At 32.7% G+C, this 16,120-nt stretch overlaps 1 protein-coding gene across 2 annotated transcripts; it reads right to left on the bottom strand.

The window, feature by feature from the left end:
* Window positions 1-86: 86 nt before the first annotated feature.
* Window positions 87-9,710, bottom strand: LOC143222899 (uncharacterized protein C14orf119-like). 2 transcript variants are annotated; one of them, XM_076450061.1, is made up of 2 exons: window positions 9,287-9,710; window positions 87-1,260 (listed from the first exon to the last, which is right to left on the bottom strand). In XM_076450061.1, the coding sequence occupies exon 2, from the start codon at window positions 1,258-1,260 to the stop codon at window positions 907-909; it is 354 nt and encodes a 117-aa protein (XP_076306176.1). In that variant the 5' UTR covers window positions 9,287-9,710; the 3' UTR covers window positions 87-906. The 2 variants fall into 2 exon arrangements, with proteins under 2 accessions (XP_076306176.1, XP_076306175.1); XM_076450060.1 differs by having other exon boundaries at window positions 9,142-9,699.
* Window positions 9,711-16,120: the final 6,410 nt, after the last annotated feature.

Here is a 16,120-nt window from a genome sequence, read left to right as displayed (position 1 = left end):
AGTTTTACTGCAAGCAAAGTATTTTCTTTGGAAATGTCATGAGTATATCAGTTTTCTTTAAGTTAAAAAAAACAACTGGAAAAACATGTTTCAGTGCAAACCAAATTTATTTAAAAACAACTGTAACAAAACATATAAAAGCCACCCTGAGTACTAGCTACTAGTTACTAAACATATGATTTTCCATGTAAAATATTCAAGCTTGTTTTGTAACCACAACTCTACTTATATTATTCCAAATTGTATATATTTATTCACATTTGTAAATATTCATTTTGAACTTTTAATACAAAAAAATTACAAAGTTCATGCCTGCTAAAATAATTACCAATATTTAGTTAACAAAAACAAGAATAAAAATGAGTATTTCACAATTTCAGTAAATGTGTTCAATGTCATACAATTTGTATAATAACTCTTATACACAAAAATGTACAATAAATGACCACTAATAATTTTAACAACTTTTTAAGATTACCTTAAAATAATAGAACCTAGCAAGAAAACTTGTAGTTGAGTTTTCTTTTATAACAAATTATGTAATAATTTTTTACCAGTCTAAAATACGGCACTAGACACTTTAAAATAAATCATTTGTAATTAATTATTTCACTGTTTTTGTTTTTAAGTAGAAAATAATTATAGCTCTTAAATGCTTTCATGTTGCAAAAGTAAAAATTTTTTTATAAACCTACTGTCAAATTTTTATTATAAATATAAAAAAAATTATTAGATTTGTAAAACTGCCTTTTCACAAACTTGTAAAATAGTTAAAGTAGAGAATGGATGAAATAAAAGCACTAGCCATATTTAAAAGAGCAAAACTTGTTTTCTGGAATGGTAGTTATTTGAGCAACTAATTTCAGAAAATTCAAAATTTTACTTGTCACGAAATCAAACAAAAAGTTACTCAGCAACACAGTTTGCTACAATCTCTTCAAACTTCATCATGAAATTTTTGTCCAACATCTTCAGGCGTATCAACAGCTCTGCTTTTTCTTCATCACTCCAGTTATTAAACCACTCAGTAAAGAGCTTCATACGGCACTGAAAAATACTTGGGGGTCGATCCCCTACCTGTAAAGAACCCAGAGATTCTGGAAATGTACTAAGGTTACATTGTGAATATTTGTCTGTTAAAATATGTAGAAAATCTTCCTTCTGAAGACTGCTATATTCCTGAAACCATTCTAGCAAATACTGTAACTGTTCCAGTTTTCCAGGTGGTCCTCTTCCAAATGCTGGTTTTACATCAGTCATCTGCAATACAAGACTTGTTTGTTGATTTTCTATTTTTCTTATCAGTCTTAAAAGTCTTGTAAAAATTGTTTTCATTAAATACTGATTTGTTTTTTTCCCCCTAGACAAATCAATACCTTGAATTTTAAACAAAATATATGTAACCACTAGTAATTCTTTAATTTTTAATGTTTTATTCTTTAACAACTAATATACAATGGGTTTTATAAGCTTTGGTGTTTTTTGGCTTGTAAATAACTTATATGTCACAAGTTCTACAATGTTACAAGAAATGCACAGAAAAAATAATTTTGAAGTTTAAGTCTCTAGCCCACAAAGAAGGAATTGTAAAAAAAATTCAGCTTTCTGGAAAATGTGATAATTGTAAATATTTAACAATTCACATCAAACATCATTTGGTATTAATGTGAGTTACCTTAATCAATGAAGGCTAACTGAAGTACAGCATACATTATTAATGATTCAACATACAACTTATATTTTACATTATATAGGATAAAGCTACAGATCACCCTAAACCATTTAATTTTTCAAATGAACTGTGCAAGTACAATCACAGAGGCATTTAGACTTTATAAGTCTACTACTGGATTTAAATTTATCAATTATAGCTCTTTGGTTTTGAAGAACCAAAGCAGAAAAAAAAAATCACCTCCCAGAATGAACCATCTCCCATTGCATGGCAATATTTTGTTAGAAATTAACCATTCCTTCCTTGCAAAATTCACATTTACTGCAATTCTGTGATATAAGTTATTGCCAACTGAATCAACAATATAAATTATTCAAAAGTTAGATGGTTTTTCATGAAGACAAATCTTCACAATATGAAATTTAATCAATCTGTATATTCATGTTTCAAATCTGAACAACTTTTTTACTTAAAATAAACATCCATAATAAACAAGTGTCACCACTGACACAAAAGAATAAATTGGTCAAAAGTTATCAGATGAAAAAATGCCTCTTCAAATGCATGGTAACAATAAACTTAACATCAAACTTATCCACCAGTTGAAACAATCAGTTTGAATAGAGCACAATCTATTCTCAGTGATTTTATCATCTGGTTTGATCAAAGCAGTGATTTATGTGATGATGGTGATGTAATGTTTTACTTGCTTAAAGTTGCCAAGAATCTTCAAAAACAAAATCAGTTCAGAAACATATTGTGATTAAATCTCTCTTTGGTAATTGATCTCTTGTATATTTGACCAACACTATGTATCTTTTTATTCTGTAATTAATGGTTTATTTTAAAAATAATGTTGTATATGTCAACAATAAAATACCAATTTGATTATGCAACTTGTATAATTATTGGCAGTATATAGAATAATAAACTGATAACTTTATTGTAAATACAGTTCCTTTTTCTTTACAGGGCACATGCCCACTCATACTAGCATACACCCTTTAATGCAGGGGTTCCCAACCTTTTGGCACTCACGACTTGAAAATGTAATTGATGAAATAAAATTAATGTTATCCCAAGCTACTTCTAACAAGGCTACCCGACTCCCCTGCCAAGGCTTTGCGACCCCCTGGGGGGTCGCGACCCACCGGTTGGGAACCCCTGCTTTAATGTATTGATTGATAACTCATGCTATTAATAGTGTATACTGTTTTCAGACTGATCAAATTATCCAAATCCTCAATAATATAGACAAATTATTTCATTATAAGTGCACTTAAATTAACAAGGTTTTACTGTACTGTACAAGCATTTTTTTTAAATAAATCTTTCCAAAAGCTGTTCCTTGATTTTGTTCAGAAAATTTATTGTGGAAACAAACTTCCTGGCAAAGCATGACACTTTTCAAATATTTATAAAAATTTTGCAGTAAAACATGATTAATGTTAAAAGATATTAGTATACAATTTTTTATAAATGTCAAGCATTAAACTTCATAATTTTTATATTAATTAATAGATAAATGTACTATTTGTCAATGAGTAGTTATAGTTTACAATGACACAAGAATTAGTTTGATGTCTTTGTATACTATGAAAAATACTGTTATAATAAGAACGATAACAAAGTACCAATGACAATTTTGTAATAAACATACTAAAATTGTGAATTTTTATTTAAAAGTAACTGTACTTTAATCAGAACTTCAAGTCATAGCAGATAAAATACAATGTCAATCTCAATACAAATAACCATCATGAAAGAGTAAAATTATCACACCGAAATCCAAGTATACACAAATAGAGAACTATATGCAATAGCCTCAAATTATACAGTAGTTTGAACAACTTATAAATGTCTAGAGAACTTTAGGTGTCTGTGGAGAATTAACTCATACATGTGTACTAGAGTTTACAGCCTTAAGTATTACACCATTCATTAATACATTTTTCACACATTACAGTTTTTTTGTATGTTTGTGCTGTATCTGTACTATTCTTTTGATGAAATATATTATCATTATAATTAAAACAAAATGCAATTCCATGCAAAATATTTATAGAAGATTTCTGCATTTCTTGAGGTGTAATGAAGCAAATCTCAACATATATGTTTTATTTCATAAATAATACTTGCATTTATGTTTCTAATCAAGATCCAGTGAGAAGCCTTTCTTATTCTTATGACTTATCCACAACTCAACATAGATTTGGGTCATTCTATGTGAACTCACATAGGGTTTCCAACTTAACGTGAAAGATTTCCTTGAATTTTGATTTATTCAGCCATGCAAAGTCCTAAAGCTTTACTCCAAATAGATTTTGTAAATATGATTTTTTAAAGATTGCCACTCTTAAGCAAAAATCTGATCTTGTTTTTTTATTGCAAATCTGTGCATTTCAAGCCTTTGTAAAATAATGACTGGTAACATCAAATCTATGAATACTGTTGTTTTGTAATGTATTCCAAGAATATGGTCAGTTATTTGCTCCATATCCATATCCCCTGAACTTTTTACTGGTTATAAATAAAATCCTATAAATAATATTTCACTTGCAATAAACTTTCTTCATGCCGATAAAATCATACTGCAAGTTGATTCACTGGATGGATGCTATCCATTTTTTTTATCTGAGTGTGAAATCGCTCATTTTTAAACTTCAATATCTTGGTCACTTTGTGATATTTTTAAATGAAATTTCGAATATGTTTAGTAATACCATAGTTGTATCAAACCTGCAAGCTGTACTATCCTGCATGTAATATTCAAAGCTACACTCTGACTTGAAACTGGCTTCACAATGAAAAATTCTGTTTCCGAGGGGTTATTCACCCTACAGTATCTTGAAAGGGAAAAACCATATCTGCTACAAACTTTTTCCTTAGTAAGAAAATTTACTTTTATCCAATACATTCACAAATTACATATGTGCTAGGATTCTTTCATTATTTAATTTTTTTTTTTTCAAATACAGCATCCTGGTACCCTTTGCTGGCTGTAGCACATAATCAATTGGATTGGAAAAATAACTATTCAAAGACAGGTTTTTTTATAATTTTGGAAATTTAACTTTATTTGTTGTTCATTATGATGAATTTTGCTTCATTTGCTAGATGACTTTAATTAGTTTACTGCTCATCTTAGGATAGTTTATCACATACTAGTTCACTGTGATGCAATCATTTTGAACATGTCTGGACAAGATGGTCAATCATTGTCTCCACTGCTTCATACTCAAAGATGACATCATCATGCTCAGCTAGTTTGAGTAAATCCAAATCTACAGCAGGTCTTGACAGGTTTCCAGAGATTGCAAAATACCATGCAGTATACAAGAACAAGATTCTGTTAATCACATTACTCAGTGTTCTTATGCAAAGGTCAGATTACAGAACCCTGCTCTGTTGGAAAAGTGCTACAAGAGGAAGATAACTGTCACAAGACAAGTTACATCATTGGAAAAGTTGGTTTTTTGAGTTTAACAGAATTGGAATCAGAAGAAAAAGAACTACTGAAGCAGAGAAGTGAGTGTGCCAACCTTACAGATGATGCCACGACCACAAAATATTTTTGGTGAAGTAAAACTTTCTACAAAGACACTGTTGTGATCCCTTTGATCTGTATCCCAATACCAAACATAGTGGTTTGCTGAGGAACATAAACAATGAAAAGCCCAAGAAACTTACAGCATGAACAGCTAAATCTGTGAAACCAAGACTGAGGTGGTGCCCTTCTTTTGTTCAGAAGAACTCAAATTTTACTAGTGCAGAAAATGATGATGATGATGTAGACATGACCAGTTGGGAAGAATATAAACCAACTTAAACAACTAATATAGATGAAGCAGCAGCTATGTCATCACTATATGTGTCAAAAGTGGACAGCTTCAACAAGAGCCTGACATTTGCTGGATTTTCTCCTCTGAAGCCAAATACTATAACTCAGAAGGATAAGGTCAGCTATGTAAGTGTACCAAACTACAGTAGGCAGTAAAATATAAAATTAGTGAATGTCTAGCAGTGCACATCTTTGTCACTCCAGAAGTGGTTTGCCAAAAATGCAAAATCAGACTTTACAAAACTAATTAGAGCTTTAGGATTTTGCTAGCTGAACAAATCAAAAAGAAGATTTTGCTTGAACAAGAAAATCTATGCCATTAACTGGGAAAAGTTCTCTTTTTCTGGTTGAGTTGGCATGGAATGACCCAGAGTTAAGGCCTACAGTAAAAAATTAAATTTTCAATTGAAGACCTTCCAGAGTTCCACACTCCTCAGCTTTTTCTCATGGTTGCATCTTAACTCTACCAAAGTTCCTCATTACATCTCTACAATAATCTGATAATCTATAAAAGCAGATAAAAATATCATCTGTAAGTTATCACAAATAGATAAGATTTCTTACAATACACAAAATAAAATTGTACACACACACTGCTGGCCTAAATCTTAAGTCCAATGAACATAAAGAAAAAATGTGTATTTTGCATTGTTAGACTCAACCACTTATTTGAGTAGAGCTTCAAAAGATGAAAATAAGAAAAGGGAAATAAAACTTTTTTAGCATTTAATAGGGAAAATGTGAACACCATGAAATTAGCCTAAATACAAGCTGGTCAAAAGTTTAAGACCATACTGAAATGAAGCATTAATCAGTAAATATGTAATGAAAGTTAGTCATTTGTGTTCAAGCATTAGCGTTGTCTCCTGTGTCACTTTGGGTAGAAACATGGCAAAGGTTAAAAGAGTTTGGATGTGGCATAATTGTCATGCTGCAAAAGCAAGGTCTCTGTCAACGTGCCATTGCTGGTGAGATTGGGCATAGTAAAACTGCTGTTGCAAATTTCCTAAAAGACCCTAAGGGATACAGAATGAGAATTTCAGGTGGTCGGTTCAAGAAAATTTTGCCAAAGTTAAGCAGACGAAATCGACGGGTTATCTGGCAAGACACCAGCTGATCGTCAAACCAGATTAAAGCCCTTATGGATGCAGCTTAAGAACAATAAAAGGGCATCTACGAGAGAAAGGCTTTAAAAACCATGAATGTCTTCAAAGGCCATGACTCCTTCCACACCACAAAACAGCTCGGTTAAACTTTGCTGAGAAGCACCAAACATGGGACAGAGAAAAATGGATGAAGATTATGTTCTTTGATAAGAAAAAATTTAACCTGGATGGTCCAGATGGCTTCCAACATTACTGGCACTATAAGGATATCCCACCAAAGACATTTGCTACACAACACAGTGGAGGAGGTTCCATCATGATCTGGGGTGCTTTCTCCTTCCATGGAACAATGGAGCTTCAGGTTATACAGGGGCATCAAACAGCAACTAGGTACATTAGCATGTTGGAGAGAGCATCTTTATTGCCTAAAGGCCCTTGCTTGTGTGGAAATGACTGGATCTTTCAGCAGGACAACACTGCAATCCACAATGCCTGCAGGACAAAGGACTTTTTCATGGCGAATAATGTGATTCTTTTGGACCATCCAGCATGTTCGCCTGAACTAAATCCCACTGAAAATGTTTGGGGGTGGATGGCAAGGGAAGTCTATAGAAATGGACATCAATTCCAAACAGTGCATGATCTTCGTGAAGCCATCTTCACCACTTGGAATAACATTCCAGCCATCCTTCTGCAAATTCTTATATCAAACATACAAAAGCAAATGTTTGCAGCTTTTTGTAATAACAGTTGTGCAACTCACTACTGAGACCTCTTGTTGAGCATTTCCTACCCTGTTTAGGACTTCTTTTTGGTATGGTCTTAAACTTTTGACCAGCTAGTATTTAGGCTAATTTCATAGTGTTCACATTTTCCATATTAAATACTAAAAAAAATTATTATTTTCCCTTTTCTTTCTTTCATCTTTTGAAGCTCTACTAAAACAAGTGGTTGAGTCTAACAATGCAAAAACGCATATTTTTTTCTTTATGTTCATTGGCCTTAAGATTTTGGCCAGCAGTGTATATACATAATTCAGTTCCATAAGCAGAATTATTTGGAAAAAATTACCCATTAACTTAAATCACCTTATACAAATTAGCAGTAGTACATCAGACAATGATTATTTTTTTACCATCTGCCAATCAAAGCCTTTTCTAATTGGTGTAATGATGATGGTTGTGGACACTTGCTTCAAGATTTGTTTCAGAAACTGATCATAAAAGTTCAATAACATTTAAATATTTTGGCTATGGTAGTGTTCAGAATTAGGTACCCACAATCTTCCTCATGCTCTTTGAATTATTCTTTAAATTAACAATTTCAGCAATATGAACTGGTCCATTACCTTCCTGTTTAAGAAAAGTGTTCATATTAAGCTGATCCTTGTATGCAATCAGGTTTAAATAATCGTTTACTGTCACTTACCTTTTTACAAAATCACTGAACTAATACTATTTCAGCAAAAAGCTACCCATAAAATCACTAAGCCTCCACCGTGCTTAACTGTTAATGTAAGACCCATTTAAAGAAAAAATCATGAGCAGGTATTCATTTGATCAAATCACATTTATTAATTTCTGGTCCAATGTTTATATTCTTGAAACTCAGGTTTGCATTTTATGGTGTTATTACATGTTTCTGAACAGCAGACTTACCTCATTAACCTGATTTGCACAACCTCTTCTAAATGTTTTTGATAAGACTTATTGTGGACCAAAGTTAACTTCTGCACACACTGTAATTATGTAATCCTTTGTTTTCATCTCATTACTCTTGATAAAGCCTTTCACAACATGTAAACTTAGTTTTCTTGGCCACTATTCTGTTCCCTTGATGTGGTTTTATTTTTGATATGGTAACATCACTTTTAACACATTTCCTTAGGCTACATTAACTACCTTAAATGTTCCCGTCATGAAGGGTCTAGCAAGATGTTCACATGAAATCACGCCTCTTTGAAAATATGGTTATCTTTTTAGCTTAACATTTTAAAAACCTTTCCTTAAAAAATGAACAACATGCCTCTTACATACAGACAAATTCATAGAAATAGGATAATTTAACACACAGTGAAATCCACCATAAAGCTATACTTTACCCTATTAAACCTTAACAAATAAATTTGAAATCAAAAGGCAAAATATTTCCATTATTGTGTCTAAACCATGAATATCCACAAAATGATTTTTAGGTGCAAAGGCTCAGTAAAAACAAGTGAATGTTGCAACAGAGTAAAATATAACTAAGATCATAATGATACTCATATAAGCAAAAAGTTAATAGAATGGTTTAGAACTTAATATTTCAATGTTACTTACTACATAATTTCTAGTGGAAAAATCAACTGTCCCATTTGGTAATATCAGTAACTTAAAAAAGAAAAAAATATATGTAAAATGAAAATATTAATTTGAAATAGTGTGATTCCATTATTTAATTTTTCTGTTAACTGCCTCACCTAATATATTTCTGAATTCTGATAAACTGCATTTTAATTTAGTGTCTTTACACAGACTTACCGTGATTTTCTACTTGGTAACTTCCAGTTCCAGCACCTGTACTACTACTAAGACAAGTGAGGTTTGTAATGGTACTGTATTTCACTCGTAAATTCAATTTGTAGCACGAATATATGTAACCTATATAACTTATTTATCAACTTACACTGATGTTAGCAATACACAACTTCACAAGCAACAGCTATACCAAGCTAAACAGGGTTAGGCCTGCTGTAGCAACTGTTTGGGCCGTTTCTAGCTGGAATTCTGCCTGGAGCAATAGATAACCCAGATTTCAGCCTCTTAATCTTCTTTTATCACTTTCTTTATGTTTCATTAGCGTGATCTATAGCTTGAAGCTTAAAGCTGATATGCTGCACAACGATTTTTTATTTTCCTTGAGTCGAACGTAAAGTTGTATCTTTAACACTAGATAGCGCACTTGTAACGTTCCACTGTGGCATTCAAGGAAAAAACTTCGTTATTACCGACACAGGTAAGTATCAAAAATTTTTGTTAGACTGCCTGCAATTGATCATCTCTAACAATAAAAAAAAAAAAAAAAAAAACGATAGGCAAAAAAGGTGTGTCTGTTCGGCTATTCAAGTTGGTTGGAGAAGGACGTCTCTTTTCGTAGTTCAAAATATTTCTTCGCCAATAAAGTCATTAAACAGAAAATACGAATGTATTGAGAAGTTTACTGTATACTGCAACCAGGAAGGATTATAAATTAGAATTACAATTGCGACAAACAACTAGGATAAAAGCAAACAAACAACTAAACCTCAATATATATTTTACTTGATTAAATAAGTGTCTTCCTGGTTATATTTGTAACAAAAGCATTTAATGATTATCTGTTTGATACCAAACGATTCTAACAAGTGATTTTTCTAACAAGTAAAATTACAAAACTGCTAATGCATTTAGTCTGTTTTGGAACATTGTTGATAAAAGTGTATTTTTTTACTCTTTATAGCAGTGAAATTTGTGTTTTCCCAAGCAATTTCTGACATGATCGAGTACAGGTACATCATTAAGATTATCAGTATGTTTCAGAAAGTTTATATCAGAAACTGGTCGCATGTCATTCTCAGTATACTCTGTTGGTTGAATTTTGATTGTTTTTCAACAAACGCTGTCTTGCAGACGACAGAAAATTGAACGGTTTCTGCGTTTGTATCACTCTCCTCAAATCTATAAAATACCCACTAATCTGGTTTATGGTGGCATTGCAGAGATCCTCTGTAGGCATGGCTCTAAGTTTCGTAGAAACTCAAATTTTCACCTGAATTTTTCAAATGCCACTATTATGTTGTTTAGTGACAAATGGCAATTAATTGTTAATAAGGTCTGAACTGTATATTGCGTATAAGGAGAAGTATCATTGTTCTCAGCATTTTCTTCATCCATGGTCTTTTAACCTTATATGTCTCACATTCTGACAGTTGTTTACCCCTTTCCTCATATTTAATGTTAGATATACATGACAGTTCCAGTTTAAGTTAAGGTGAGTGTCATGATTTAGATAGTTTACGTAGCGTGAGTGTTGTGATTTAGATAGTTAATGCAGCGTGAGTGTTAAGTTTACTTAGTTTTAGAAGGGATAGTTTATCGTAAGGTTATCACACATTGTGTATGTAAATAGCTATAAATTGACGTTTGTTCTATTATTGTATCAGATTATCAGAACTTTCTTAATTATTCTCGTTTGTTTAATATCTAGTAATGTGAGAAATGATCTAGACTTCTGTCAGGGTATAAATACGCATCAAAAATATAGTGTGATTTAGACTGCATAATTATGAATTCATCACAAACAGTCGAATGAGTAGCACAGCCAGTCTCATTTAACCCCTTTTTCATTCAATTGCTTGTAAGAAAAATTTTTGAGCATTAGCTTTTATACTTTCACCTGAAATCGATTTTGTAGATGCACTGCAATCAGCATCCATGTGCTGGAAAGAGGTAATTTCTGAAACACAAACAAAATCTCTTACTTCACCTACATCTCTATATCAAATGTAAAGGAAGGGTCTGTGTCTTCATTGTCATTGGTAGGGGCTTGATTCAGTTTGATAAAGTTGATGATTATCTACATCGATAATTGTAGTCTCTACCTGATTGTTTAAACAATCTTATTTGACTGTTATATTTTTAGCATTTTACTGGCTGAGAGCAAGGGTTTGATTTAATGTGATGAGATTAAAGTTCAGCAACATGCAGAGATTTAGTGTCTACATTGATGTTTCCATTGTTTTGGCTTGAGTTACAGCACTAGAAGATAAAGTCCATAAATCTGTTAGCATTCTAGTTTTAGCCTATCATTTGATAAGTGAGACTTAGTCCTATTGCACTGCAAATCATATGCAAATATACAAGGTCAGAAAGAAGCTACATTAAGCCACACTTTTTGGAGTTAAGCCAATCCAACCTTTGCATTCAACATTGCATGATAGTCTTATCTATGTCACACACAAACTAGTTCTCTCTTCCACATATAAATTCACTCAGATAAATGTTTTTATTGAGTATTTTTGTTAAAAAATAAAGACAAATCTTTTTTTTATAACTGGCCTTTTTTAAACCTGGACAGTCACAATAGTCCTTACAACAATATGCTCCTGTGTGCCACTGAGAATGTTTACTGGATTTATTGTGTAGTTTAGTGGGGACCTAAATAAATTGGCTAGTCAGACATTTGGGCAAGGAGTAAGAATAACATTGTTCAAGGAACCATCACAACTACAAGACCTAAACTATCTAAAACCTTAGAAAATGTTAAAAGATAGCATTTAATTGCCATTAAAGCTTTTAGGTTGCCAGGGTTTCAAAGCTAAAGCAGTGTTTGGCTAGTTATGATATAGGCCTTACATCCATAATCATGATGTTATTGACAAAACTGTCATTTTGCTGAGATATCAAATGCTATTTCTCAATCTCATATTTAGTAACAGTTTAGTACATTGTGAATATTATTTTTAAATGTTTAATAATGGTTACAAAGCTACTTTGAAATGGTGAACCCACTTCCACAACTCTAGTTACAATGTCATAATTATAATTGTGAAAAAGATTATGTTAAACATGTGAAAGTAAGTCATCTGGCCAATATATGGTCCAAGATATGACACTCCTGAGCATACTTCACCCTTGATTATGTTCATCTTAAGTAAATAAGAGTAATATTGTTTTATGTCAGAAGTGAAACCATTCAGTGTACCATTTGCTACACTATTTAGTGTTAGAAACTTAGTTGGTGAAATTCAAGTAGGATCTTGAAGTTTACATGAGATATCTTTAGGTATTAATTACAGTTGTTGTTTTAATTCAACCTCTGTGTTTCCTTTTAATATTTTTTTTCCTTCAGGTTAATTTACAAAGGAAACTGCACACACTGAAATAAAGCTAATTTGCTTACTAAAATTTTCATTATCTCTTTGCAGTCACACACACACTTGCCAAGCTGTTAGTTGTGTTATTGTGTAGTGTAGTGTTTATTTGTATTGTAAATTATGAAAGTGTTATTAAATACATCTCAAAGCTTGAGGTTCCAGAATCTCCTGTTATTAGTGGGTTTAACATTTCTATTCTGATTTTTCAAATGCCACTATTATGTTGTTTAGTGACATCTTTCTAAATAACATCTTTCAGACAAATGACAGGTTCTTTCATAATGTGCATTGCAAAGTAAGTCTGAATTCTGTTCGATTAAGTTCAACAAGAGACTGAGCACTGTCTACAAAAGAGTGAAAATCAGACTTTATTCTTTCAAATCAGTGAAAGAAATAAAATATACCACCTTTAATAGGTGGTATTAATCCATGGATCAATCTAGTGAATGTTCTATCTGAACAGTATGTAAATCTGTATGTTGTATTTTGTGTAAAGCTACTCAAAACACTATCTAGTATTCCTGTTGACTATTGAGCCCTACCAGCTATAAATTAAATGGAACCAGAGAATGCATTAATTTTAATATAATAATATATTTCTGTCAATTATTATTTACCTTCTAACTGTTGTTTTGATTATCAGTTACATCTTTCTCTTTTGAGCTACTCTTGTGGTTTTTGTAGCCTGATTTTAAGTTTTCTCTTTTCCTGCTTCAATAACAAAGGTTACTATAACTGATGTTAAACTTCTCACTGTGTAACAGAACTATTACCTAGTGCACAATGCTGTGAAAAACCCTACATGTCACAAGCCTTGAACAAAGCTCACACCCCTTCATGTATGAATGCTCATTATGGCATTGTCTATTCCCATTGTTTAATTTGAAATGTAGGTTTCATCTTGTACTTTTCACGGTTGTTATTAGGCCTATGGGATGTTGGCATACCAGACTCATTTCATTCCTCAAGAAAAAAAAAAGATAACTCTTGACTTTCATCACATTTATACATAAAAGGAAAAAAGAACTACCACAAATCAGTTTTATTAATCTGGTGCATAACATATTCACACTTCCATATTTCTGACATCTCCTGATAATTTTAACACTCCCTCATATGTGTCTTCCAATACTGTGATGGCAATTGGAGACATTCTGATAGCTAATGATATTGCTATTATTGTGCATCATGTGATTGGTTCAATTCTATTATCAGATCCAGGATTGTCAAGATCCTAATTCTATTATTTTAGCTGAACTTATCTGGTAATAAGTTTAACCACTATTATTTCTATAACTGGTTTTGCTTCCTGTTTCCTCTTCCTATCAAGGATCACATATGAATAGTTCCATCTTCATTCTTTACTGCTGAATTCACTTCATTATTTTAGGGATTTTCTATTTTTCCTGCTTTTTTTATTTCTCTCTCTTCATCTGTTCATCTTTCTCTCTCATTCAGCTTCTTCATTCATTCTCACACATTCCCTCCTTTCAGAAATATTTACATTATAATTGTATGAACTTTACTGCTACAATATCCATATATCTACTTTCTACCTTGCCTTCAATTTTTTTCCATTTTGTCCGAGGTACCTTAGTTTTATTTCTGGAATGCACTCCATCAGGTTGCCTTGCTTTCTGACATTTATATTCCTCAATCTCCTCTGCAAACTCTCTGTCTTGTACCCTTTCCTTGTGATATTTTCTTTGGGAAGGGGTGTATTTCCTCTCCTTTAGCATCTTATGTTTATGTAGCTTATCAACAGTTTTCTATGTTCACTATGGTTTCTTGCCTTTGGGATCAAATGGCCCAACCAGTATTTTATCACATATGATTATTGGGTACCTCTTCTCCTATTCCTTGTTTTCTTGTTACCGTTTGGGATGATTTTTTTCTGGTGCAACTCCTCACCTGTGGTCTTGTAAGAGCTCTGCTCTTCTTATTTGTATACATGTGAACTTCTTTTGCTAAAAGTTTCTCAGGTGAATTCTCTGTTTTTTCACCATCCTTCTACTTTCCACCTCAGTTGTTTTAACTTCTATAGGACAATTCCTCTACCCCACTTTGAGTTTTCAATACTGCTGTTTTGTCATTTTTAAGAAGACAAGCAGATGATAGCCAATCATTACACTATTTCACCTGACCCTCCTTTTGATTTCCCTCAGAACCCAGTGGATCATTTTCTCACTCATTTATTTTCTACATGATACAATTTGTCTCTTCTGGGTACTTTCTTTTCTAATTCCACATGGATGTGCCCATGCATGTCCTCTTTAATAGTTTATGACCTATCAATGCATATATTTCTAATGATCCAGTCTCCTTGCCCTCTCAAAGATGTAGTGTCTCACTCAATCTCGTATAGCCCTGGGCATGACTTTTCTTCATCTTACTCGATCCTGCATTTGTTGGGAATCCTTCAGGGCTGTGAAGTAAGTTAGTAGACTCATTTTACTTGCATGTGTTGGTTTTTATATCTATGCTGAGTGCAACATAAGTGGCTCATTGTGTTGCTTTGTGCTTAAGACTACATAATACCTTTTCCACCACTGTCCCTGTGTAAGTGGAGAGTAGCTCTGACTGTCTGATCCCTTTCTAGCATCTGCTCTTGAAAAGAGGTTTTATTTTTTTACATCTTCAAACTTGTGTCTGTACTACAGATTTGCTATCATCTTTTTTCTTGTCCCTCTGGTCTTATTATCTTAAACCATTTAAATACCTCTTCTACTGATTCATTTCATCACCAAACATGGCAATACTTGCTCTCAATATTCCTGTTTTCATGGTTCTAGTATTTCTTTTTTAGGTCTATGACCATCATATTCAGTTTCTATCATATCTTGGAATCTAAGGCCCTTTGGCAGATAAATAAACTTACCTAAGCCTGGACCCTTTCCACAGAGTGTTCTCTCCATTTTCTGGTTTCAGTAGATTTGATCCCAGTATGGAAATCCTATTACTTCCTCCATTCTGACTCTTCTCAATTCCTTTGGTCTCCAATGCTGTTTTACAGCTGTGGTAGAAAAGCTCTGTGTCTGGAGTGGCTCAACCTCTTCTATGCTTTAAAAATTTCTTCCCTTTTCTTTCTGTGGGAACCCTTGTTCACACTTTTGTCTTGAGCAACTCCTATACTACACACCATAGGGACATATTGAACTTTCATGACTACTTTTTCTCCCCAAAATGTGGATGGCTTGGAAAAATTATTGATTTTTTCCATTCCATCTTTCATTTTCTTTCCTTTATAGTTGCTCTGATCCAGATCATCTTGTTATGTATGATCTGCTTGTCATCTCACTTTCATATACCTCTTCAGGACACTTGTATCATTTCGTACTTTGAGACTTTTCTTCATCTATTATTTCTCCTCCTTTTACTTTGCCTGGTTGGGTTATCCCTCACATCCAACTAGCTTATTCTCCTATGAGTGATTACTTTTTACTTGTTTTTCTAGCCACCTTTTCAGTCATATTTGTCATTTCATAGGTTCTTTTGCTTCTTAACATTGTCATATATGATCCCATACCTTTGACAAATCACTGTGATTTCATCTCTCTCCAATCGCCATTCTCTGCACCTAACAGTAGCACCCTAATGGTAAATTG

This window comes from Tachypleus tridentatus, chromosome 8 (assembly GCF_004210375.1).
Source record: "Tachypleus tridentatus isolate NWPU-2018 chromosome 8, ASM421037v1, whole genome shotgun sequence".
NCBI classification, from domain to species: domain Eukaryota; kingdom Metazoa; phylum Arthropoda; class Merostomata; order Xiphosura; family Limulidae; genus Tachypleus; species Tachypleus tridentatus.
This window is presented reverse-complemented; position numbering and strand designations above follow the sequence as displayed.

What these genes read in the sequence shown, in the direction of transcription:
- LOC143222899 (XM_076450061.1), bottom strand. Translation starts at nt 1,260, where the DNA reads ATGACTGATGTAAAACCAGCATTTGGAAGAGGACCACCTGGAAAACTG.